Here is a 24,540-nt window from a genome sequence, read left to right on the forward strand (position 1 = left end):
TCTGACAGCTCAGGGCTCCACAGTGGGGCAACCTGGACCCCACCAAAGGGCTAAGAGAGAAGCAGCACAGGCCAGGGCTGGGGCACAGATGGTCTGGATGGGGCGTGGGTCCCCTTGCCCATCGCTATGCGCACAGAACACAACCGAGGGCCTCAGGACTGTGCAGCAGGAGCTCCCCCAGGGTGCAGGCTCAGGGACAGACCCTTGGATGCACAGCAAGGTCCGGCAGAGTCACAAACACATGCATGCCAAGATGCAGACATGCGCGCTCCAGATGCCCTCTGACACGTACAGCCCCAGGACACGCAGGCATCCCTAGAGCTGGCTCCACACCTCTGTGAGGACAGGGCTGATAACCAGGGGCAAGCATGTCACCCTGGGCTCAGCAAATCATTGCTCCTGGCTCTCTTCTGCCTGCTGTTCAGGGTGAATAAGAGCAATAGAAGGACACGGCCACATTCAACAGAGGCTCCAGGACATGGGAGGTCTAAAGGAGCTGGGTGGGAGTGGAAGGCTGCCCGGGGCTGGGAGACTGTGGGGCTGGTGTGTGCATGTGTGCGTGCATGCGTGTATGAGACAGACAGATAGACAGAGAGACAGAAACAACGAGACAGACAGACAGACAGACAGACAGACAGACAGACAGAGACAGAGACAGAAACACAGAGAGACAGAGACAGAAAGAGAGAGACAGAGACAGAGATAAGCTACAACCCCAGCCCTTGTTTTATTTTGAGATAGGGTCTTCTTTCTTTTTTTTTTTTTTTTTTTTTTTTTTTTTGCAGAACCTCGGATTGAACTCAGGCCCTTGCGCTTGCCAGGGAAGCGCTTATTCCACTGAGTCATCTCCCCAGCCCTTTTGAGATAGGGTCTTAAATTGCTCAGTTACACAAGCTGGGCTTGAACTTTCAATCCTCCTGCCTCAGACTGCCAGAGTGCCAGGATGTGGAACTGTTTTGAAGGCTGAAATGGCCCCATCACTAGGACCCCTACATCCCTGCCTGCCTGGGACAGCCCTGCTCCGAGTGGGGTCCTGGCATGCCCTTCCACCAGGGACACATCTCCTCACCCATGAATATGGAAAATGAGCCAAAGACACCGATGCCTACACACGATGAAGCCCAGCTCACCCTCTGAAATCCTACACAGCACCTCCTGGCCTCCAGCCACGGCTCCACGCCACAGGAGGTCCAGCCTCCGTGGCTCTGCTGTGGGCTACCGTCTGGCCAGGAAAGCCTGACTCTTGCAAATCATGGCCTCCTGCAGTGTCTGAGATTCAAACCATCGGATCCGTTTCTCAGCAACCACGTTTCAATAAGGAAAAAGACACATAATCTTAATAATAATCTTTTTGAGCCTCATATGTCCCAATCATGATCATTTTAATTCATTACCCAGGTAAAAAAAAAAATATGAACAAGCTACTTTACATTATTTTTCGTATACTTCAAATTCCCATGTACATTTTACTCTTACAAAAATCCCGCACACAAAAGCTCAGCTCTGTTCGGACCTACTTGTCTGCATTTAGATTTCCTAAAACATACAGTCAAGAAAGTAGCTTCACCTATCAAAGTTGTTCCAATGTACATAAAAGTTTTTCTAGAACTAAATAGAGTGTCCGTTTTCAATCTAGGTCCTAATTAAATGAAACTAGAAGTTCAGATCCTCAGTCCTGCTCTCTAGGTGGCAGGCACATGGTCCCCGCAGCTGTGCCTACCATACTGGACAGCACGGGTCTAGGTTCCTTCTGTTTGTCCAGTTGGGTAAACTGAGGCCTCAAATGAGGAAGTATCCTGTCCAGGGATTCTTAGCAGGTTCTGCCTGAGCTGGGATGGGATCATGCTACTCAGTGCTGTGTCTTCAGTGTGTTCCCCAAGTTTTATACGAGGGAGACTCAGTCCCCTAAACCCTAAGTTACAATATTGCAGAGGGGAAACTTGGGGAAACAACTGAGTTACAAGGGTTGTGACGGGTTAATAGATGAATGGGTCAGAACAGCGTTGCCACATGCTCTGTGGATGTTACTGTCACTCTCTTGGACTTCCTAGTCTCCAGAACCACGAGATAACTAAACCTCTTTATAAATTATCCAGTCTCGGGTATTCTGTTATAGCAACAGAACAGACTGACAATTCAGCTATATGAATGCATAGCTAAGCCTGGCTCAGGACAGATGCCTCCCTACTAACCCAATTTGAGTGCCTCCTTGGGGTGGCGATGCAGTGTGGTGTGGTGGACAGCACCTTGGGCGTGCTGTGGGCTACCAGAGCATGGGTTTTGGGAGCCTGATTTGTCTCCGCACGGGTACCATGTGTGCGGCCAGGGTGCTGAGGTTGGAGACTGAGCAGGGCCTCTGCACCTTGGCTTCACCAGCTGTAAAATGGAGATGGGACGCCAAGGATAGCAAGCTTCCCCAGAGGGGCTGTTGGTGGGCAAGATGCACCATAGAGATGCCATGGAGAAGCTGGCCACTGCGGGCCTTGTGACATGCACAGGCAGAACTGTGTCCTCTAGACAAGCCCCAACCAACCCTGCCTCCCACCCACCATAAAAGGGACCTTATGGGGGGCAAGGCCTTTGCAGGTGGGATGAATGAAAAAGAGGTCATCCTGGAGGGAGGTGAGCCCTGGTCCAGGACAGGTATCCTGGTAAGCAGAGGAAATGGAGGCATACCCTGGGCAGGAGGCAGAGACGGGAGTGAGGCAGCCACAGGCCAAGGAAGGAGCCTCGGGAGGGAGCTCGGCTCTGCTGACACCTGGACAGAAGGCTCCTGGCCTCCAGAACTGCATGGACTGAGTTTCTGCTCCAAGCCACCTGGCTCATGGGACTCAGCTACAGCAGCCCCAGGAAGCTAAGGTAAAATCAGCAACTCAAGAGGTACCTCAGACTCGCACTGTCACCCGGAGCTTCAGCCCAGGAGGTCAGCCCCACCTAAGCAGGGAAGCCTAACATTGCCCCGCGACCTGCTGGTTCCTCCAGCCACAGGCTCACAATTGGCTCTGGCTCCACGGGGCCCTTGAAAGAGGCCGCCCGTGTCCCAATTAGTCATTTAGGGTACTTAAGTAGTGTTCCCAGCCTGCTCATGGTACACTCTCCAGCCCCTCTGGAGCCTTTTCTCTTGCCCTGCTTTGAAGATAAATGATTTTTAAAGACTACAGTATTCCTTTAAAAGCAGATAAATGGGGGGCAGGGGAAGTTGGGAGGCAGGACTGCTGGGGCTTACACAGCCCTGCTCTGCCCAATGGGCCCAGTAGGCTGGAGGGCTGAGATTGCTAGTACAGGAAGCTAGGAAAGGATGATGGGGTGGAACAGCAAGAGGGGGTGCTCACTGCAGCCCAGCTGGATGAGACAGGTGCACAAGTGTGGCTGGAGCTCAAGTCCTGAACCCCTTCTTGCGAAGGCAACTTGCTCAAAGCTCTGTACCCACTTCCACCTGTGAAGCTGATGCGGGGCACTGTGTGACCGTCTCACCGCCAAGCCCAGCACTGCTGTGATGCAGAACAAAGAGCTCAGCCTCCTCCAGTCCCCATGCCTGCGGTGTGACCTTCCTAAGTCTGTTGACCTCTGGGTCTGGCTTAGGCCCCACACACAAGACCCACACAGTGAGGGGCAGCCTCCCCCCTCGCCCTGCTCCTTCTCCTCCAAGTTTCCCGAGTTGAGCCCGTCTTCGCCCATCCTGAATCCTGACCCACGCAAGAGCTAAGCAGCATCCAGGTCTACGTCTGGCTTCTCAGTAGAGGTTCACAAGGCCAAGCTATACCTTCTGTAGGGGAAGCAGTGCTGATCTCTGTTCACCATGGGGATGTGGAGCTTGTCTTTAAATAAATACTGCATCTCTATTCTCTTTGCAGACTCCATTATTGGCCAGGTGTCAGTAGGACATGTTTAAGTCACATGCGCTGTCCATGGGGCTGAGGGCTGGTCACTGAGGCAGGGCACAGTGAGAGCTAATGAATTGGCCAAGCAGACTTCCCAGCTGTGTCTTCAATCTGGTCACTCACCTTCTTCTACTCTGCCTTCTTCATCTGAGAAGGACGAGGGACGAGAAACCAGGGCCAAGAAGGGGTAGCTGCTCCTGCTTCTTGCTTCTTACACATCAGACCTGTTCTAGTTGTGGCATCCGCACTAAGTTCCTGTGAATGGGGTGCACCATCCTACCCCCATTTTACAAATCAGTAAACAGGCACGGGGCACTGGCAGAATGAATGAGTCTGTCCGCTCTGAGCCATGACACTGCTCACCGAGTGGCAGACCACGTGGGCTCGCCTGAGGGAGCAGGGTGGCTCTCCACACATGACCTCTGGTTACGCATCTGCAGCTATGGCCAAGGTGTCCCCTGCTTCATCAAGCCCATGACCAGCTGTGCCAGTGGCTTCAGCATCCTCCGTAGTAGATTGCATAGGCAGAACATCTGGGTAGCTTCCATCTCTAGGGGCCGTTTCCCTTAGTCTACTTTGAGCCCCAAAGCTGCGAACCCTCCTCAAAGCCGAGCCTTAGGGAACACTTCTTAGGCTCAGTGCATGCGGTCGCCCTTCACTTTGAGCTGAGGTCAGCAGCCCATGGCCCAGGAGCCACAGGGCTTCACGGGCCTCTGAGGCTTCAGGAAATGCCCGTCTAGAGTTACAGGACTGAACAGGGCGGCCGGGCTGCCAGGCAGCCTCCTCCATCGCTGGCGTGGGGGTCACAGCGCCTCTTTACGCGGAGTCTGGTTACCCACCGGACATTCCGGCGTGCCCAGCGAAGTGCCGCTTTTCTTTTAGGTGATGCATACCGAGCATCAAAGCCCAGAACAGAGGAATCTGTCCCTCTGTCCCAGATAATGGGCCTCCTCACTCCCTCTGCAGGCACCTGGCTGAGCCTGGAGAATCCAGAAGGAATTTGGAAGTGACACTTTAAAGAAACTCATTCATGGGGAAATGAGTTATTCTTGTTGTAAAGACAATGGGGTCGGTGGACATTAGAGAAAATTGAGAGAAACGTCCCTCCCCACCCCCATTCCTCCACGCTAATCACTCTGGGGCTTGTTCCTGTGTCTGCTCTGGACACAGGTAGGACAGGGATGCCCCATTTTTATATGAAAACACATATCTATATTATCTCCTAGTAGAAAACAATATTTATACATCAAATCCTGCTTCTTTTCACTTAATGTTTTTATCATGTTTTCTATGTTCTCCCAAAACATATCACCTCCATAATTTGCTTTAAAGCTCTATAAGGGATCATCCTGACAGAGGAAGTGGGCTCGAGGTTCAGGCGTAAAATCCATGAATCCCAGCTCCGCCCTTGGTGGCTGAGTGCCCCCTCAGAAGTTGCTTGGTCTCTCTGTGCTGCAGCTTTCTTGACTCTGAAGTGGGCCTCTTAATTAGTCCTCAATTAGTAAGATTGTTTGGAGGGCTAAAGGAGTAGGTATTTAGAAAACCCTTCAGAAGCAGGTGCACCCCTGTAATACCAGTAGTCTGGGGGGCTGAGACAGGAGGGTTGCAAGTCTAAGACATCCTGAGCAACTTAGGGACACCCTGTCTAAAAATAAGAAATATAAAATATAAAAGAACTGGGGATGGAGCTCAGTGCAAACACCCTGGGTTTGGACCCCAGAGTTAAAAAAAAAAAACCAAAAAAACCCCCCAAAACTTTGCAGAGCACCTTGCAGATTGAGCGCCTATATCTATGCAAACAGATTTCAGAGCGGGGGTTCCTGGGTACCACGCAGCCCCTGGAGACTTGTGCTGCCCCCCTGCTTGCTCCTTCTTTTCTGTGGTCACTAAGGCAGTGCAGTTCATGGGTGCAGGCCAAAATCCGGCTCCTCCACTCACACTCCAGTGTCAGCGGACACCTGTCTGCTCCACAGCTGCCACCCAAGAGCACTTGGCATGCCCCGACTGACCCCTCTGTCTCCCTGGCTCAGCTGTTATAGGCTCCTCAACCCCCAGCACAAGAGCAGCTGGCAGGAAGAGAATGTGTCCTGGTCACCCAGGGCACTCAGGTCAGCGCTGGGCACAGGGCAGGAGCCACAGGAGAATCCCACCAGTGCCTGGGTGGTAGAGGGGAGTCCACGTGAATGTGGGTCTCACAAGTGGCTATGGCAGCAGCGTCTGTGGCTGGCTGGCTGGGATTTGCCTGGGAGTTTGTGGATCCTTCTGAGCCCTGGGCACTGGGGCTGACTGTAAGGAAAGCAGAGTCAGCTGGGGTGACAAGATCTACACTTCCAAGGAGGTGGCCGAGCAGCAGCTGTGGTCTCCGGCTGGGTCAGTGGTCCCTTTCTGGGTGGAAGGGTCTTTCTTTTTCTGCTCTATCAGTATTGATTACAGAGGGGGGTCCTGGTGGTTAGAACAGGTCCTCCTGTGGCCACTCTCAGCAGGTGGCCACCTACCAGGTCTTTCCAGCAGAAGGTTTGTAGCCGCAGGCACTAAAAACCTCCTCTAGGACCTCTCCTCTGCCCAGAAAGTCTGAGGACTCTCGCAAGTGTGATGAGGAAGCCAGTCTGAATCCAGACATCTTCCCAGGGTGATGACTGTGCTTTTCAGGCACTCAGGGCTTGAGAGCAGACAGAGCTGGACTGTCACCTCCTAGGACATGCCTTTGGCTGTGGCTTCCTTGTCCCTCCCCCATCCTCCAAGGCAGCAGAGGGGTCACATCCCAGGACAGAGGTCATACCCTGACCCCACATCTCACAACTTCCCCCAGAACTGGAAAGCAAAATCCATAGAGTGGTGGTGTTCTAAGCCCAAGAATTGGGGCCTTCTGTAGGGATAGAAGAGAGCCCTCCTCCTGGCCCGCATGCTCCAGCCCCAAGGCTGTGGGCTCCTCCAGGGCCAGCCTTAGCTGGCAGGGCTGAGCTGCCAGGCAGGGAGCCTAGGCAAGGGCACTTCCTGTCCTTTCTTGCTTAGAAGCCACTCTGTTTGTTTCACAAAGTCCTGGCCTTGTTGGTGCATGACCACACTTTCCTGCTCTGAGATTTATGCCCGGAACTTGGTGGCTACCCTGTGGCCTTTTGAGGCTGACCCCCAAGGGACAAAGAGATGGCATATCTCATCTTCTGAGGTGTTCCAGGAGCCCCAAGGGAGCCCTGGAGATAGCCAGTCCCTGCCCAGGGTTCCCACTGCGGAGAGGCCTGCATGCGGTAGGCTCAGCTGGTGGCACCAGCAGACTTGGATTTGCTGTCTGAAGGCAGTGGCACCTGTGACCATAAGACCCGCTACCCACTACACACACATGGGCTATGTCCTTGGAGGTGATGCAGGTACAGTAGGGTCCAGAGAGGAAGTAAAGAGGGAAGGGAGGGAAGAGAGAAGAGAAGCCACGTTACAGTCACAGAGTTGTGTACCCATCACCACTGTCCACTTTGAAAGTTTCTATTCCTCCCCCACCTCTCCACCCATTAGCAGCTTCTCCCTCTTCTCATTAACCTTCCATTCCACCTATATGCATCTGCCTGTTTTGAACATTGTGCATAACGGATCATGTGACCATTAATCTGGATTGTCAACTTGATTTGCTTGAGTGGCACCTGGATTAGTAAAACAGGAGTATGGGTGTGTACACCCCGTAGTGTACCTCCTTGTGCCCACCCTGCTGGGTGCTGGCCTCACGCACTTGTGTGGTGCCATTCATCCGATGTACAAACTGGGGGAGGTTGCACTGCCCCACCCCTTCCCAGGATTTGGGCAGTGGAGGCCAGAGGAGGAGCTGGAGACCACTGTGGCTCCTGACCCATCCTGTGTGGGTCACAGAGCCCTGTCCTTGGAGAAGCCAGCTAGGGTACAATGTGGGACCTGCTGGGTCTCAGCAGGCAGACTTTAGGGCTTGGGTGGTGAGGACAGAGGGCTCTGGCTATGCTCACGAGCTTCCTCGGGGAGTCTGGCAGCTTGGTGTGAAGCAGGCAGCCTCCCCAGAGCTTCTATAAGGTCTTCGTAGTATGGCTCCAAAGGAGTGGCCGTGGCGGCAGTCAGGACAGCAGCCCACCATCCACGGGTGGTGATGAGCACCAAGGTGGGTGCTAGAGAGGGGAAGGTATGCTTTCTTTGGCTGCACAGGACTCTGCATTGTATGGTTTGCATGAGCTCTGTGTTGCTGGGATGGAATATTCAACACCTGAAATTTAAAGAAGGAGGGGATTATTTTGTCTCTATTTCAAAGGGTTTGGTTTATGGCTCCCAGGCAGGTACCTCGTGCATGGCAGGAAGGGGTCAGTGGCAAAGTTGCTCCCCTCATGGCACCCTGGAAGCAGAGAGTAGGGGAAGAACCAGAGAATAAGGGCCAGGCACTAAGTAAGACCCCAAGGCTGCATCCCTGTCACCCACCCAGGCATACCCAGACTCCTGCTTTACTCACCTAGGTGTCACTCAAGCCAATCAAGTTGACCATGCAGATTAACTATCACGTGGTCATTATGTAATGTGTCCAAAGCAAGCAGATGCATACAGGCAAAGAAGAGGGACAGACTGCTAATGGGCAGAGAGGAATGGGGGTGGGGGGTAATAAAAGCTTTCAAAGCAGGCAGTGGGGCTGGCTACACAAGCCTGTGACCATGCAAAGCCCACCCTACGCTATACAGATTAAATGAGTGAATTGCATGGAATATGGATTCTATCTCAACAAAGCTGCTATCAAACCAAAAAAGTTTGTGCATTGACGTCAAAGAAAGGGCCCCAATCAGTAAAGGAATGCCCAGGATGCCTTAGCAAGGACAGGGCAAGGTGGACAACCCAGCCAGGCTGTCCATCTTGTGCTCTGAGCACCAAGCATGTCACTGAGATACGGAACTTGTGTTTCTCTGCCACAGTGGTGACTTGTCAAAATGTGGCTTGGTCCTGTCCCAAGAAAACCTGAAGGTCAGCACCAGTGAACAAAATGTAGCTGAGAATATCACAGCTTTACAGAGGTGGGCTTCACAGTGGCAGAGGACACAAATGCCACTAGGCAGTGGGGCTAAGTCCAGGCCTGGCTAGAGCTTCTTCTGCTTTTCTTGGGGGCTCCATCTGGAGACCCCTGCTCCCCAGTCCCTTCTAGGACCCCTCATGTGTAGAGAGTAGCTGCAGAAAGAGGCATAGGTGGATTTTTCTTTTCTAGTTCAGACCTTATTGGGCTACATCTCCCCCAGCTGCAGCCCCAGAGCCCCCGGTCACCCCTGCTGCAGATCAGGTGGACGAGGTTTAAAGACCCCTGCAGGGTCCAAGGCAGCAATGGCTGCAGGAGGAGGGCAGCCCTTTCCCTCCCAGGTGAGATCAGATGCTTCAGGGACAGAGGAGAAGACAGACTGGAAGCCAGCCAGCCTCAGAACTACATCCCAAAGGACTCTCACACCAAGAGTACCTCGAGGGAGTCAAAGGTCAGGATATTTGACTTGGATTATGGGCCTGCTTTTCTCCAGAGAAAGAGAGCCAGAGAACCGTCCAGATTGTGTTGGGGAAAGTTTTGTGAGCTGGTTGGTGGGCTGCCTCCCCCAAAAAATGTCACTGTGAGACACATTTTGTATGCGTGTGGTCAGCCCTGGAAAGACACTCAGCACCTGTCGATGGCCCAGTGAGGGGACCACCCACCAGCCTGAGGATGATCTGTGAATTCCAGGCACTGGCCCATAGTTGGTGGCTGAAGCATTTAAAATTCAAGAGGAAAGAAGAAAGAGGTGTACTAACAGTGTTTGGACAGAATATCCTGTCTGCTTCTTGTACTATGGATAACCACTAAGAAGATAACAATGTACAGTGTATTGATTATCAAAACTGTCCTATTAATCAGTGGTGAAACTGTCTCATTCACATTTATTTCTCAATAAAAATAAATAAATTTTAAAAAAACAAAATACCTGACAACCTAAAAAAAATAAAATAAAATTCAAGAGGAAGCAGTGTCAGGGGCAATTAGCTCCACGCGCAGGCCTTAAGCAGGCCCCACATCCCCCGCCTAAAGTCAAATAGGGCTTTGCTTAAGGCTTCCTTCTACCTATCCACGTGTCTGTGCCCGAGGTGGAAATGGATGTGTATCTTGGAGTTTTACTGTGTAATGTGAAGAGGGGTGTAGGGGACAGGGGTCCTGGACTCTCCCCAAGCCAAGTACTGCTTCTCACTTAGCTTATCAGGGAGGGGCTCTTGTTTGTCCGAAGATGCCCTGATTAAAATGAAGCCCCCCAAAAATAAATAAAATAAAATAGAGCCAACTGTGGTACACGTGGGTAGCCCTGCACTTCCGGTATTGATGCGTGAGGAACCAGCGTGGTCCCCTTTAGGCACAGATGCCCAGCTGAGGAGCTCACTGAGCGTTCCTTGCACCCTGACTCCTACTGTCACGGTAATGCCTGTGCGCGGTACAAATCAAGTTAGCCAAATCAGACAAAGGAAATAAGTGTCACAGCCCCAGCCTCCATGCTTCTTTCCTGTTATGGCTTGCACATCATCTTCCAGAACCTTCTGCGCATCTGCCCTATGTGTGAACCCCACTGACAGTGCTACATCAGAATAACTCAGCTCAGTCTCAGAGAGCGGCAGGACACACTTTACAGATCCCGAGGGAGGAGGATTGAAAGTTGATGTCAGCCTGGGCAAGACAGTGAAACTTCTCAAAAGGGATGGGAAAGCACTGGTCTAGCACGCCGGAGGTCCTGGGCTCAACTGCCAGTACCAAGAATAAAAGAAAGTAACCAAGGCAGTACAAATGCTGCGCAAGTAATGGTTACACTGCACTGTTTAGAGACTAATGACAAGAAAAAGATTGTATGTGCTCAGCACAGGTGCAGTCTCTTTCCCAAATGTTTCCCGTCTGCAATTGGCTGACTCCCCAGGAGTGGAACCCAGGGGGAAGAGGCCCACGTATGCACATAGAGTTGTGTAGTCATCGCATGCGCAAACACCATCTTGAAACCTTTTCATCCTTTCGTGAAGAAACCATCTCTATGGGCAGTTGTCTCATCCGTCCTTGTCCCCAGGGGATGTTCTGTTTCTGTCCCTTTTCCTGATCTGGGCATTTCATATAAATGATGTCACCCACTGTTTTCCCTCTTGGCCAAGTGTGGTGTTTTGAGCTCCCTGCGGGTCAGAACCTTCTTTTCGTGACTCAGCAGCATTATGTGGATGGACAGTGTGTTCGGCATCTCTCCCATCGAGGAGCACCTGGGCTGTTCCCTGGCTCTCTGGCTCTTATGAGACCCCAAGCTGAACTGCAAAGGAAGAAATTTTTTAGATAGAAGCTGGAGGGAACAAGGGCCTCCTAGGGGCAAAGTGGCAGACACTGTTAGCTGCTTTTTGCCTCCCCACCAGACTGAGGACAGCTACAGGCCTTTTGTACCCCACCCCCCTTGGTGCCTGGCATAGGGCCACATAGCAGGCAGCCAGCATGGTCAAGAGTGGGATGTCTGGGGCCAGTGCCCACTGTCCACTTGCCCATGAAACTGTCCCACTGCCAGACCACTCTGTCTCCTTATCTGTAGCTACACAGTGCAGGTCACCCCACAGTGCCTGTTCAGTGTGGCATCCATGAGGACCTGAAAAGCATGGAGCCGCTGCCTTCTGCCCACTGCCCATCCAGATCACCAGTGCATGCAGCAGCCAGAGCTGTGTTTGTGGACACAGCAACACTCTCTGAGGACCATCCAGAGGCTGAGCGGGAAAGGCAGGAGAGTTGGGTGCTCTCTGGGCTTTGGGAGCCATGATAGATCGCCGCAGGTGGGTAGCTCCACAGCAGACAGTTACTGGCCCTGTGCAGAGAGCAGGAGGTCTGATTCCTGCTATGCCCTCTCTCCTCATTTTCCTGTGGTCATCCCTGTGCATGTCCATGTCCATACTTCCCTTCTCCCCCAAGCACATTGGCTCAGGTTACCCCCGTGACTTCACTTTAGTGTGACCCTCAAGGGTGACAGCACCTTTACAGCTATCTGCAAGCCCACAATTGAGGTCCAGGGGCTCAGGTTAAAGCCTGTGAATCTGAGGGACAACTCAACACCCCTGGCAACACCTGTGTCCCAGTCCTGTGGGTGTGATGGGAGGGGAGGCAGCCAATGCACCCCACTCTTTCCACTGATGCCAGTCAGCTTGGCTCAAGGAAGAGCTGTGGACATGAGGCATGTCCACAAAAGCAGCCTGTGCCATTCCTATGTCCCCACCCCCTGGTCCCTTTCCACTTACTTACTGCCCCACCTGCAGCCTGTTATCTTGACCCATTACCAGAAACCCCATGTCCCCACAGGGCCTGTGTCACAGCACCCGGCAACTCTCTCTTCCAGGCACAGTGAGTGCTCCTAGCCTCCTGAGGGACCCCACACTACTATAATCCAGCACCATGCTGCACAGGCTTTGGGCAGGAGGCCAGGCAGAGAACTAGGGTGGGATCCATGCATGAAAAAGCTCTTGGGGCACTGGCAGTGTGGCTGCTTTGTGGCTCTCATATCCACTGTGGAAAAGGGGCTAAGTCCACTGGCCTGGCTCTGCTGGGCCCATGTGACCTCATGGGGCCTCATGACCGGCCATGGATGGCCAAGCCACAGGGACTCATTTCCTCCTAATGGATGCTTTGCAGGGCAGCTCCATGGACCACATCGCCAAGGGAACAGGCAGTTTCTGGGGACCCAAAGCTCTTGGCCCTGCTCTTTCCCAGCCCCACACTCCCGACAAATCAAATCAAAGCCCCTAAGATGTGGTTTCCCAAGCTCCCTTGATTGCAGAGTGAGGGAAGTTTTGCAGCCACCGGGGCCCTGCAGGGATGTTGCCACCATGCAGTGCGGCCTCCTCGGTCAGCGCAGGTGGGCGGTGAGCGAGCTCAGGAAGGAGCAGGGGCTGGGTGCATAGCGACCTCTGACTCAGCAGCCTCAAGCCCTCCAACCCACTGTTGAGCTGAGGATGGCTCCCACACAAGACCCCGGCCCGCATCCACCATGATGTCCTGGCAACAGCTCTCTGGCCACCAGTAAGGGGGCGCTGCCCACTACCTGCACTGTGTCCTTCCACGTTGTCTGAGCGTGCACAGCTACCCTTGTCTTTGGGGTGACGACAACATCCTCACTTGACTTGGACACTCCCTCCCCCTGAACATCACTCCCCCACTCGATCCTCAACCCTCACCTTGCACTTCCTCAAGTTCCCCAAGAACTGGAGCCTCTGCCCTGGCTCTTCCTGCTGCCTACAGTGCCTGCCTTCACTTTTGCCTTGTCTAGACTCTTCCTGTCCCCACTGTAACCTCTGCCCCAGCACTGCAGTGCCCAGTGGGACATTGACTGTATGTGTGACAATGTCCATTAATAAGTTCAAAAAGCCCACTGAGACATGTCGAGGAGCCAGGTGTGGTGGCTTGAGCCTGCAATCCTAGCACTCTGGGTGGTTGAGGCAGGAAGAGTACAGGGATGAGCCCAGCTTAGGTAATTTAGCAGTTTAGTAAGACCCTGCTTCAAAAGAAAAAAATGAAAAAGAGCTAAGGATGTAGGTCAGTGTGAGGGTCCTGGGTTCAAATCCTATTACAAGAAGGAAAGAAGGAGAGAGAGGAGATGGAAGGAGACAGAGAGGGAGGAAGTAAAGAGAGGGGGGAGAGAAGGGAGGAGGGTGAGCCAGACAGACAGACAGACAGACAGACAGACAGACAGACAGACAGATAAATGTGTCCAAACATGTCCATTGCTACCTCGTTCAGAAGGACACCAAAACAAATGACATCCTACATGAGACATGGACACAGTATGAGCTGGGTATTGTCCTGCGAAAGCGTTCAGCATAGCTATCTCTCTGGGCCTGAAAACCAGGGATTATAGGTGCACACCACCACACCTAGCTCGTGTTAGGTATTTTAGGTCACCCAGAACTAGTGTGGTCCTGGTACTGGTAGGAAGAGACACGGACCAGGTTGGGAAAACCTGGCCAGGTCTGGAAGAGGCTTATTAGACCCTGGCAGCAGCCAACACTTGGGAAGCAAGTGATCAGCACAGGGCGGGTCCTGGGGCCTCCTGGGCCTGGGAGGCTAGGCAAGGAAAGGAAGCTTCACTGGGTGGGTGAACCCAGTCTTATGTTGGGGAGCTGTGGAAAGTAGGCTGGGGGCACAGGAATATGTCAGCAGTCCCCCTAACACTAAAGCTTATGTCTTGGAGGGATGAAGGCAACTTCTATCCTCAGGGGTATTGGGGCACAAGAGGGCCAGTGAGAGGCTTTCCTGAGGCCCAGAGGAGGCTACCTGCCCAGGAGCTTTGTTGTCTCAGAGAGGCCACCAAATAAAGGATGTGCAGTGAGCCAGGACCCATGGGGAGCACTGAGGCCACGGTGCCTACATCCTAACATATCAGCAAGCAGCAGGGAATGGACCCAGTAGTACCCCCTGCTCTTGGGAGCTTTCCTCCTTTGGGGGGAGCCACCCTGGGCCCTGACCCATCCTGGGTTCTAGGGCCAAAGACTGATCCCAGAGGGAAGAGTAGAGAGACCAGTGTCAGGGCTCCCTAGGGAATATAGGGGGCCCAGGTATGGAGTGGGAGGGCAGACTGCTTCCACTCGTTTTCTGTCTCCTTCCAGTCTTCTAGGGGCCACTAACTAGGAGGAGCTTGGCCTGAAGAGCAGGAAGCCCTGTCCTCCCGTTCCTTTCCATCTCTTTTCTCGTCTAGATCCACAGTGGGGAGGTAGCTGACTCTGAAGTAGAGCAAACAGTGCTTAGGGTATGGATACTGCTCCTCCATGAATCCTCTGTGCTCTCTTAGAAAGTTCAAGTATCCAGCAAGTTCCAGGCCAGGGAGCCTTGTTAAGTAACATCCTCTCTTGATGTGTCCCTACCCTGTCCTCTGTCCCCTGTCAAGTGAGTTCCATCCCTGCTAGAGTCTGAGGCTCTAACAACTTGTGGTCTTCAGGCTGATCAAGGGCTCTCATCAGCCAGCCCTAGGGCAGTGACTGCACAGACCTCAGCCAGAACTGAGGTGCCGGGTGACGGCTGGCAGTGGTCACCTCTGGGGACACTCGGTTCCTGAGCATGCTGAAGTGAGCTCAATGATCACAGGCTGCCCTTGGTGTCAGGTCATGGTGGCTGGAGATGTCTCCATGGTATGCTATCTCCGGTAGCTTACAGGGGTGCCCTGGGATCTTGCGCACAACCCAGGATTCCAAATCCAGACCCAGATGGAAGGGACAGGGTTGCCACCGCAGCTGCCTCAGGACCAGGCCAAACCCTAGACCCCTGATCCCTATGGAGTCCCCTTGCTGGAGCTTACTCACCTGTATCCTGGGGGCTGCTGGTCAGGGGACCTCAAGGGCAGAGAGGCCAGGGAAGCAAGAGAAGGGAGTGAAGATGGTTTCTCAGCACTACCTGGAGCCGTCTGCCTAAGGACACCCTGAGATGTATGCTGTCCCCACAGGACAACCGCAGGCAGCACACCACTGCCTTGGGCAGTACCAGGTGGATACCGCCCTGCCCTGGGGGTGTTTCTGCTCTCCTCCTCCTTCTATGCTGCAACCTGACAGCCCCTGCTTCCCGAGGGTTCTCTGGCGTTGCCTTGGGGTCTCTGCCTGTCTTTCCTTCTCTCTCTTCGCTCTTCTTTCTCATATACATTCTTGCCTCTCTCCTGCTCTCATTCTCCCCGCTTTTCCCACCGCAGTCTTGCTCAACCTGCCCCGGGGCTCTCTGATCTGTGCCCACTTCTCTGGTTCTTTTGTCCCTCTTCCTAACTCCCAGAGCTCTCTGGATACCGCCAGGTCAGGACCCTCCTGCCCACCCGAAGGACGCAAATCTGGCGCTTGCGTGCCAGCGGGTCTGCCCGGCCAGGGAGCGACACGCGATAAGGCACTTCGGCCCGGCGGTCCCGCCACATCCACCTCCCGCCTGAGGAGGCTGAGCTCAGCGCCCCGACTCCTGCAGGAATCGCCCAGTGCAACCACAAGCCGAGGTCCCCCACGCGCGCCCGCGCCCAGACCTCCCCTCCGCCACACTGCGCGGGCCCCTTCATTATGCACCGCCTTTAATGGGCGTTTGTCAGCGCCACTTCCCCGCAAGTCGTTTTCGCGGACATCAGTCATCGGCGGCCCCATTGTGCAGGGGGATTGATGGGGGGCGGGAGGGGGTGACAGGGCCTGGGGCAGCCGCCTCGAGGCCTCGGTCTATAATTTTCGAAGGCATAATTGGTCTGGGGGCGGGGGCGAGGCGGGGGAGGGGCAGGCGAGGGACCTTTCAGAGCGCGGAGGCCGTGCGGGGGCGCGGGGCGCACCGCCGAGGGAGCCGTGGCTCGACGGCGGCGCCTGGGGGGGAGTGTGTACCGGCAGCGCCGGCCTAAGCCCCGCGCCCCGCCGGGGTCCCCACCCGCCGGACTCCCGCCCCTCCCGAGCCTCCGCCTGGGGACCGCGTCGGCCTTTTGTTGCAGACCCGTCCTTTCTTTGAGAGCTTTGCGCAGCCACGGAAATTTCACCGCTCCTGGGTGAAAATTAAAATCAGTCTCTCTCTCTCTCTCTCTCTCTCTCTCTCTCTCTCTCTCTCTCTCTCCCCTCTTCTCTTTCCTTCCCTCGCTCCCTCTCTCCCTCCCTTCTCCTCCCACCCGTCTCCCCACTTTCCCGCGGTCCGCACCGCCGCGCCTTCCATGGGCACCGCGCTGGCCTGCAGCCGCCGCGGGGCGGGCGCGATGCCACGATGGGTCTGATCTGGCTTCTGCTGCTCAGCCTGCTGGAGCCTGGCTGGCCCGCCGCGGACCCCAGAGCGCGGCTGCGGCGCGATGCGGGCGGCCGCGGCGGTGTCTACGAGCACCTAGGAGGGGCGCCCCGGCGCCGCAAGCTCTACTGCGCCACCAAGTACCACCTCCAGCTGCACCCGAGCGGTCGCGTCAACGGCAGCCTGGAGAACAGCGCCTACAGTGAGTGCCAGGCGCGGGGTGCGGCGCGGGAGCGGGGACAGAGAGCCGAAGGTGTATGCCTTCTGCGGCCAGAGGGCGACCCCCGGGGACGCAGGTCCGCAGCAACGTCCGGAAAAGCTGCGCCAGGATCAGAGAAGATTGGGGGAGGGAGTCCCTTCCAGGAGGGGTCCCCGCCTAACCGGATCCTCCGAGGGTTCGCGCAGTAGGTGACCACCACCGGCTCCTTGCTCGACTTCGTTTGGCGGTTCTGACAAATTTAAGCCGTTTGAATTTGCCGGAGAGAAGGAGCTAGACGAGGGATTTACCATTTTCTTTATTATTATGACGACTTCGCCACCCCCAGCCGACCTCGGGGCGCTCCGCGTCCCTTATGCCCTCCCGGCTGCGGGCTGCCTAGGTGCCGGCCCGCGCCACTGGCTCTGCATGAAGGACACTAGGTTCTTGGACGCCACTGCCAGCGAAAGTCTTTCCCTGGCTGTAATCTGAACTTTCGAGCAAAGACGGGCTCCCAGCTACCGGGTGGGAGCCGCGCGACGGGGTGTCGGGAGCGCTAAACGGGGGCATCTGGCAGGGTCTGCTCGTGCCAAGACACTCGCGCGTGCTTGGCCACCTCGAGAACCGCGACCTGGCCGCCTCGCCGCAGGCGTCCACGGGTTCCAGCGTTTGGCTTCTCTCACTGTGGGCGCTCGGGCCAGCGCAGAGCCCTGGGCACAGCGAGCACTCCTGCTGGACGGCGAGCAGACAAGCCGAGCCAGGCCCGGACGGATTGCCGTGGGGAGCGTGGGAGTGTGGCCAGGACCGCGGAGGTCCTCCGCTGAAACGCAGCGGGCTCGCTCGGGCCCCGGGGCGCAGGAAGCTGTTGCGGCCCATTCAAGGCGGCTGTGGAAACCGCAGCTTCCTAGGGGAAAAGCCACAGCCCTGCGAGGGCGTCTTTAGAGGGACGCCTCCTGAGCCCAGGGTGGGAACCAGCTGTCGCTAGGGGGTCCCGGTGGGCAGTGCTCCTCCCCGGGAGACATTCTGCGGTTGGCTCCAAATCCTGGCCTCCTTCGGGGTTGCAAAGCATATAGATTTCCTGGTGCAGTGCTGGCACTCTGCCCAGAGGCGGAGGGTGTGCAGCTAGAGTGGCTGAGCAGCCGGCCGCCCACTTAGCTGGTCCCCAAGGCCAGCGCTAAGGAGCCCGCCCAGACCTTCACCTCACGGATTCTAAAGACCTACAGCCTGCACCCCAGAGCCTTGGAGCAAAGCCTTGCCAATTTGGGGGACTACAGCTGTGCTGGGTGCTAGGTACCCCCTGAAGAGGATGTTAGTGGCCACCCCTAAACCTCTACCCTGTTGGGATAGATAGCTCTGCCTGGAAAGTTGCAAACCAGGACACCCTTCCCAGAGAGGGCTCTCTTGTGCAGAAAGGAAAGGCATCAGGGAGATTTAACCTTCTTGCATACACCTGGGAGAGGGTGGGGCTCACCCTCTGCATAGCCTCCCCTCTGGGAGCTCCAGACTTGGCCCCACCCCCAGACAATCATCTCCCACCCTAAACACTGGCAGTGCAGTTGGAGGGCACCCTTTGGATTACATTGAGAGTCCAGGTCTTCCCTCCCTATCTGGTTCAAGGCTTGGGACGCAGGGCTCCGTCGTCACTGCGAGTTTGGATTCTCCTCTGACTCACCATGTGTGCAAGTAACCCGGGTGTAGCCAGCTCTGTTTGCTGGTCTGTCCCAGGAAACCAGCTTTTGAGGGTACGTGAGGCTCATGAGCCACATGATTTGTCCATGATCAGAGATAGCGTGGGTTTGTGTTCATTTCAGGATCTTTCTCCCAGGTCTGAATTACTGTCCTGGGAGCAGCCACCCCAAGGCCCCTCTCCAAGTTTTGTCCAGTGCCTTCTTTCTCTCTGAACTCCCAAGCCCACCCATTGGGCGTGGCGTGCCCTTCCTGTCCAGATCCTGGGTGCAACCCACCAAGCTCATCCCTCACCTCTGTGGTCATGACGAGCCTTCCTGACTCTTCTCAGGTATCCTGGAGATTACAGCTGTGGAAGTGGGCGTTGTGGCCATCAAGGGGCTCTTCTCTGGGCGGTACTTGGCCATGAACAGGAGGGGACGGCTCTATGCTTCGGTGAGTCCAATCTCTGCAGTATGTGGGTTCCGAAGCCCTTGAATCACACCCAAAGCTCTGGGTGCTTCCATGGGAGACAGCCCGAGGGTGTGACTTGGGGAGGATCAAACAGGGTTGGATACATCCTAATCTGGGCACATCTCCCCCAAATCTTATCATTTTTATCACCCTTCTAGAAGCTGACTTGAGAACAGAGACAAGATGACCTCTCAAACTGTACCCAAAATAAATGGACCCAAGGGAACTTGAGAGTAAAGGGAAGGGCAGAAGCTCTTCTGCTGAAGAGCTCTTCAGCAGAGCTGGCCTGGGTGAGGCAGCTGGGTGGGTTCATCCTCTCTTCTCCCCAGGCTGGGAAGACTTAGGAAAAAAACAGGAACAGGGGCTGGGGAAATGGCTCAGTAGAATAAGCACTTCCCTGGCAAGTGTGAGGGCCTGAGTTCAATCCCTGCTTCTGCCAAAAAAAAAAAAAAGAAAAAGAAAAAACCAGGAAGATGTGAGAAGGGCTCCAGGTACAGACTCTGCAGTGCCTGGGCCCCACCTGGTCAGAAAGGATTCTGTCATCCTGTGGACATCAGCAGTGCCCAAGAAGCCACTGTAGAAGTAGGAAATTTGCTATCCCCAGCCAGTGACTGTGAGCCCCTACGGCTGCTGCCCCCCTAGACAATGAGAGTTTCGAGCTTCATGAAACCTAGATGATGCAGCCATGGGTGTGGTCTAGCATATGTTTTCTCAGGTCCAGGGCCAAGCATTAGACTTTGTATATAGACCCAAGAGCTCATGGCATGGGCCTCTCTGCAGGTCCCTTGGTGCCCCTGCCCCTTTTGTGTTTATAAGAATACTTTGCCCAGGGTTAGGTCTCTATTTTTCTTGAGGTAGGCTGAGGCTCTCTGGATCCCTAAAGCCCTAGGTCTCTGGTAGAATTGAGGGGAGGTGACCAAGTCTTGAAATTGACTCCCCCAATTGCTCTTCCCTTTTGGGATGAGAGAACCCAGGAAGGGCTTGGTGGCCTCCAGTGATGTCTCCCGCTTTCTCATCCATAGGGGAGGCATCCTATGCTACTGTAGAATGTCACAGGGCAGAGTAGGAAGTCCACTCAGGGGACAAGTTCAGGTCTTCTACCATCTCCTCCTGATGGGGGCATCTCAGAGAGTCAAAGACCACCTCTGGCTTCTGTCCTTGAGAGCTAATAGCCCAAGCTTTGGAGGAAAAGTGTATTAAAGGACTCTCAGACCTTCCATAGGACAATGAGGCTACTGTGGAATTTTCCAGAGTATAGAGCAGAGAAATCCTCACCGCCGTGTGATACTGGGGGACAAGTCCCTTGTCACCTACCTGCTCTGAGCTGCCTGGGAGAGCTGTTCCCACCTCCTTGCCCTTAGGCTGAGTGCCCCAGTCCTTACTCTTAGCCCTTCTTTCCTCTCCCATGGCCATACTACCCTGATCTCTCTCTGAGAGCCATGGAGGACCACCCCACATCCAGGCTTCTCCAAATCTCCCCTCTACCTTATCCCAGAGGCCAGTACCCTTATAACACAAGCTCTTCTCCCTTTCCACCAGAACATTGTAATAGCCTTGGGACCCAGTGGCTGGCCTGCCATGTCTCTGTCCTCCAGCTTATCCTTGTACTCACCCATATACCTGTACATGCATCCACTCACCCATTCATGGATCCACCCGTGCATCCATGCATCCATGTATCCATCCACCTATCCATCCACGCATCCACCCAGGTACCCATCCTACCAGACAGCCTTTCTTCTTTCCTTTCCTTCTACTTTGCTTTTCTTCCCTTTCCCCTCCCTCTACTTTCCTTCCTACCTTCCTCCCTTTCCATCTATCCACTCATCCATCCATCCACCCATCCATCCATCCATCCATCCATCCATCCACCTATCCACCTATCCACCCATCCACCCATCCACCCATCCATCCATCCATCCATCCATCCATCAATCCACCCACCCACCCACGATCCAGTATCCATCCCTTTCTCCTCAGTCAGTTCTCTGGCCCTTACACTGTGACATGATCTGCTAGGCACATACTCAGGGAACCTTCCTGAAAAAGTAAATCTGCTCATATCCCCCAATAACCTAGTGCCCACCCCACCCGTAGAAGAGCAGCTCAGGTGCCTCTTCTGTTGCCTTGCAGCTTTGCCTTACTCTAGTTCTGGTGCACCTCTCAATTTTCCAGACAGGTTGTGTCTCATCTGCTTATTATCCCTACCTGGATACTTCTCTCCTCCACCCCTTCCTATGACTCCCTAAATGTCACCTCACCTGCAAGGTGTCTCTGAATCTACTTCACGGGGTAGAAGTGTCTCCGGGAAGGGACTTTTGGAGCAAAGGATGTAGTGGGACAATGTGTCCGGATGGACATGGAGAACTGTCCCTGTGGGGAGTCTCAACCCAGCTGCTCTGGAAGCTGACCTCTGGCACCTAAGCCAACACTGTCTTCCCAGCCATCTAGGCCATACCTGACTCCAAGGTACAAGCGAGTGCCTGTGTCTCCCACCTCCAAATTGCTCCCCTGGGTGCCTGAGCCCCTTGCTCTTTGAGATGATGAGTCTGTGTCAGTCACCCCCCAAGTATCCCTGTGAAAAACACTTCCCTGGCCCCAGAAGGCAACTGGCCCCAGGACTGGGGGACCAGGAAGAAGTGTTGGCTCAGCCGCTGGCTTTGTCATGGCCCCACATGAGAGGCAGGTGTCCACACAGCAAAGTGTGCCTGGACCCACCCTCGCTCCCAGACAGCCTTGGGCCCTTCTGTGCAGTCAGACCAGGCCACAGCAGTATCACATCCTCTGGGATTTGGGGAGAGAGGGGGCTGGCACTAGCCTGGGCCTTGGTGTTCGTACCTGTGTACTGCGGTTGCTTATCTAGGCGGTAATGTCCACACTAGAGCCTGCAAGGAAGCCCCATGGCAAGGCCTTGGGGGCTCTGGAGATTGGAGTTTGCACATTTGAGAGGGTGCAGACACCCCCCTCACCACCCCCTGTTCTACTCGAGGCCTGGCACAGCCCTGTGAGTCTCTAATGACAGCATCCTTAGTGTCCCTGTGTGTGATGAAGGCCCACCACTGTTCTCACTCTAAGAGCAGTCTGCTGTGACATTGAACATGTCCCTCCCGCCAGGCTCCTAGTATCTGTAAACACCTTCAGCCTGAGGACAGGGACCTGCAGACCAAGATGGCGACTCTCGGGGGGGGGGGCAGTGATCAGGGCTGGACCTGATTCAGCATTTAATGGCAAACCAGGCTCAGAAAACCTGGCTGTGTCCCCTTCCCTCCCTCTTTTGGAGGGTCTCCCTTCCTGTCCCTGCCCCTCTTTTTGCCACTGGCTCTCACTGTATTGCCCAAGCTGTCTTGGAACTGCTGGGCCTACTCGGTCCTCCTGTCTCCCGAGTGCCGGGGACTATAGTGAAACGCCGACCCTGGTCTTTCGTTTTCTTCTGGCGATTTCTTCGGCAGAGCTCTGGGGTTCCATCCTCTTCTTCTGTCCACATGTCAGTTTCCTGAAGCTGGTAGCTATCAAGGGCCCCAGGGTTGGGAAGACCCGATCTCTGCTCCAGACAATCCCAAGGGTTCCTGTGCTGGGGAACCGGCAGGCACCCACCTACCCCGACCTGGTGTCCTCAGAGGAGCCCCAAGGGCTGGAGTCCCAGAAAGGAGGGCGGGGCGGTGAGTCTTGTGGGTGTGCTCGAACCTGCAGAGGACACATGGGGCAGGTGAAGCCACGTGTGTCGGCGGCCGTGGTGGAGCGGAAAGAGGTGTCCTGTCTTCCCCGTGTCAGTGTGGCCTGCTGCAGCCACTGACCGTGATCTTTTCCCACAGGAGCACTACAGCGCCGAGTGCGAGTTCGTGGAGCGGATCCATGAGCTAGGATACAACACGTATGCGTCGCGCCTGTACCGCACGGCGCCCAGCGGGCCTGGAGCACGGCGGCAGCCGGGCGCCGAGAGACTGTGGTACGTGTCTGTGAACGGCAAGGGCCGGCCCCGCAGGGGCTTCAAGACCCGCCGTACACAGAAGTCCTCCCTGTTCCTGCCCCGCGTGCTGGACCACAGGGACCACGAGCTGGTGCGGCAGCTCCAGAGCAGCCCGGTACAGGCCGCGGGCAAAGGTGTCCAGTCCCGGCGGCGGCACCAGAAGAAGCAGGGCCCAGGAGGCCGCCGGGCCCGGGAGCCCTTGCGTACTGGGCCCACCACGGGCCTCTGAGCTGGCGACAGTGGGACTCGCAGGGCCTGAGCCCCAAGATGCAGCCACTGCTTCAACCTTTGCAGCCTGGGATTCCAATCGAGGGGCCCTGGCTGAGGCCCCACGGAACACTACTAAATGCCAGGGGTCCCGTGGATGAGTGGCCAGAGCTGGCAGACGACACCTGAGGTTCTGCCGCCAGAGAAGTTCCAGCAGCAGCTCACTGGGGCAGACAGTGACAGTGGGGGACCATGTACTGGGAGTATTAAAGTATTTTATTCTACCTTGTCATTTGCTGCATTTGACGCAGACTGAAGGCAGTGTGGAACTTCACTGTTGCTCGCTGGGGTGGTAGCTCTGACGTTGGGGGTCAGGCTGAGCTCTGGGGTGCTGGGCTGCAGAGGCCCCTGGGGTTGAAACCAGTAGGTTGCACAGAAAGAAGAGGCTGATGCATGTGTGTGTGCTTGTGTGCGTTTGTGCCCATGTGCGCTGTGTGTGTGCATGCACACAGATGTGTTTGTGAGTCCCTGGGTGTGTCTGATGGACAAGTGTGGACAAAGACAGCAAGGAAAAAGCAGTTCGCCTAGCACTAGAATTGCAACAAACCCCTTCCTCCGGAAGTCACAGGCTCTGAAGACAGCCTTCCTCCCCCCGCCCTTCCTTCCCTACCTTTGTGAGCTGCCGTCAGGACCTCCTGTCTTTGCCTGAGGGAGCTTCCGAGAGGCACTGGCCATCAGGGGAGCACCTACCAGGCTCAGCCTTGCACCCGTGGCCTCCCACATCTCTCCCCACAGAATGGCACCTGCCTCTCCCAGCGTTTGCTGGCTATGACCTTGGCCCCAGGGGATAAGGCTCTTTGCTTCCCTGCCGTGGCTGGGCTCAGAGATCCCAGAGCCAGCCCAGAATGCAGCAGGAGTGAAGAACTGGCACGGGGCCCTGAGCAAGCATCAGGTGGACAGTGCCCTGACCTCGGACAGCCAGATTTCCCACAGCAGTCCCTGAGGGCCGAGCGCACCCCGCAACTGCAGGAGCAGAGACACTGAGCTTTTCCCTGGGCTGAGTTCACCTGGAAGGAGTGCACAGGAGAGGGGCCACAGGTGAGGAGCTGGGCACGGTGGGTGACCTCTCGGCTGGGAGTCCCATATCTGGGATGCAGCAGTATCCAAGCTCAGTGGCCACATCCCCTGGGAAGGAAGGCACTGGGGGCTGCAGGCTGATGCAGAAGACAGATTGGATGGTAGAAAACGCATCTTCTCCCTCGGGAGTCTCTGACCCTGAGGGAGCTGAGCAGCTCTGATTCAGGGCTGGGTTGGGAGAAAGTGAGGGGCTGCAACCCGTGCACTGGCATCCTCAATCCTAGTTCACAGGATGAGTGAGGCCTTATTTGGAAGCAGGACTGCTGCTGATGTGATCTATGAGGTCACACAGATGCAGAGG

General features: G+C 55.3%; 1 protein-coding gene across 1 annotated transcript; it reads left to right on the plus strand.

Moving 5' to 3' along the window:
* The first annotated feature begins 16,507 nt into the window (after positions 1-16,507).
* Fgf3 (fibroblast growth factor 3) lies at positions 16,508-23,124 on the plus strand. The gene is made up of 3 exons (XM_004627330.1): positions 16,508-16,795; positions 18,807-18,910; positions 22,741-23,124. The coding sequence occupies exons 1-3, from the start codon at positions 16,576-16,578 to the stop codon at positions 23,122-23,124; spliced, it is 708 nt and encodes a 235-aa protein (XP_004627387.1). The 5' UTR covers positions 16,508-16,575.
* Positions 23,125-24,540: the final 1,416 nt, after the last annotated feature.

The sequence above is a fragment of the Octodon degus genome, unplaced genomic scaffold, assembly GCF_000260255.1.
Source record: "Octodon degus isolate 3935 unplaced genomic scaffold, OctDeg1.0 scaffold00018, whole genome shotgun sequence".
NCBI classification, from domain to species: Eukaryota; Metazoa; Chordata; class Mammalia; order Rodentia; family Octodontidae; genus Octodon; species Octodon degus.

Excerpts from the sequence above, each read along its gene's own strand:
- Fgf3 (XM_004627330.1), top strand. The coding sequence starts at position 16,576 with ATGGGTCTGATCTGGCTTCTGCTGCTCAGCCTGCTGGAGCCTGGCTGG. Across the intron at positions 16,796-18,806 it reads CCTGGAGAACAGCGCCTACA|GTATCCTGGAGATTACAGCT; the intron begins GTGAGTGCCAGG and ends GACTCTTCTCAG. Across the intron at positions 18,911-22,740 it reads GGGGACGGCTCTATGCTTCG|GAGCACTACAGCGCCGAGTG; the intron begins GTGAGTCCAATC and ends CTTTTCCCACAG.